Below are 1,194 nucleotides of genomic sequence, written 5' to 3' on the forward strand. Positions count from 1 at the left end.
GTTTCCCTTCCATCAATGCAGCGTATATGTAGAACAAACAGACCCGGATGTGGACTGCTGACGGGGTTTGCGATGAGGAGCGACGCCGAAGGGTTGTTTGTGGGTTCCTCTTTCCGCAACACACATCGGCACATCATCATCAAAAAGAAAAGCCGGCTGCCTTATGTCGTCGGTCTCGGGCACCGCACCCGTGCTGCCACAAAGCACAATGTGCTGCCACAAAGCACCACTAGCGATTTCGCGCGGAGGGCGTAGTGAAGTGCTGGGGCGCTCACTGTGTGTTATTCGGGTGGGGATCCATCAGTGGTAAGCGGCTTTAGTCACAGATCCAAGCTCAGACGTCACACCAACACCACAAACACGCTCACTTCGCCGCTGCTGTAGATGGGCCTCCGGGGGCCCATGCTACGTCGAAGCACAGACCCGATCTCGGCACTCACGGGCTGCCACGCGCCCGCGCGCGGCGCGGGCCGCACCGCCCATGCCCCCGGGTCACCAACCCCGCCTCTCGGCCCTCTCGGCCCTCAGGAGCGTGCGGGAGACCGGCGAGGGGCGCGCCGCGCGCCGCCTGCAGAGCCGCCAGAGGCATTGTGTCGCCTCCGCTGGCGGGGTTCCCGCGCGCCCGCCCGCGCCCGCGCCCGCCCACGCCGCGCCCGCGGGCTCCGGATGCGCCGCGCTCCTTCTCCTTCTTCTCGATGGCAGTCCGCGCGTGCTTTTGTCGACGGGTCGGCGGCGTGGTCGAGGGGAAGGTCGCCGGCGGCCGCAACTCTGCCGCCGTCGCTCCGCCGGCTCTGACCGAGTATCGGGCGTTGAGGGCGGCGGCGCAAAGCGGGTCTGGCGCATCCATCGCCACGAGCCTCGCGGCCGCGGTCGTGGCACACCTGGTGGCGGCTCTCGAGGCCGTCTCTACGGCGCTCGACACCGTGTGAGGTCGCCGGCGGCCGCACCTCTGCCGCCATCGCTCCGCAGGCTCTAACCGAGTATCGGGCGTTGAGGGCGGCGGCGCAAAGCGGGTCTGGTGCGCCACGGCCACCACCCTTGCCACCGCCCTTGCCGCCGCCCTTGCCACCCTTTGCCGCCTTGCCTCCGCCGCGGGCGGCGGTGGGAGCGGCCTGCTGGGCTAGCATGTTGTCCGTGGCTGTGGACGGGCACGTGGAACGTCAATTCATGTTCGAACGGCCTCCGGGATTCAAA

General features: G+C 68.0%; 1 protein-coding gene across 1 annotated transcript; it reads left to right on the forward strand.

Annotated features, from left to right (window-relative positions):
* Positions 1 to 163: 163 nt before the first annotated feature.
* EMIHUDRAFT_258003 (hypothetical protein) lies at positions 164 to 929 on the forward strand (the record flags this gene model as incomplete). The annotated part of the gene is made up of 3 exons (XM_005761544.1): positions 164 to 210; positions 529 to 590; positions 703 to 929. The coding sequence occupies 3 exons, from the start codon at positions 164 to 166 to the stop codon at positions 927 to 929; spliced, it is 336 nt and encodes a 111-aa protein (XP_005761601.1).
* Positions 930 to 1,194: the final 265 nt, after the last annotated feature.

Source organism: Emiliania huxleyi (assembly GCF_000372725.1).
Source record: "Emiliania huxleyi CCMP1516 unplaced genomic scaffold EMIHUscaffold_7015, whole genome shotgun sequence".
NCBI lineage: Eukaryota > Haptophyta > Isochrysidales > Noelaerhabdaceae > Emiliania > Emiliania huxleyi.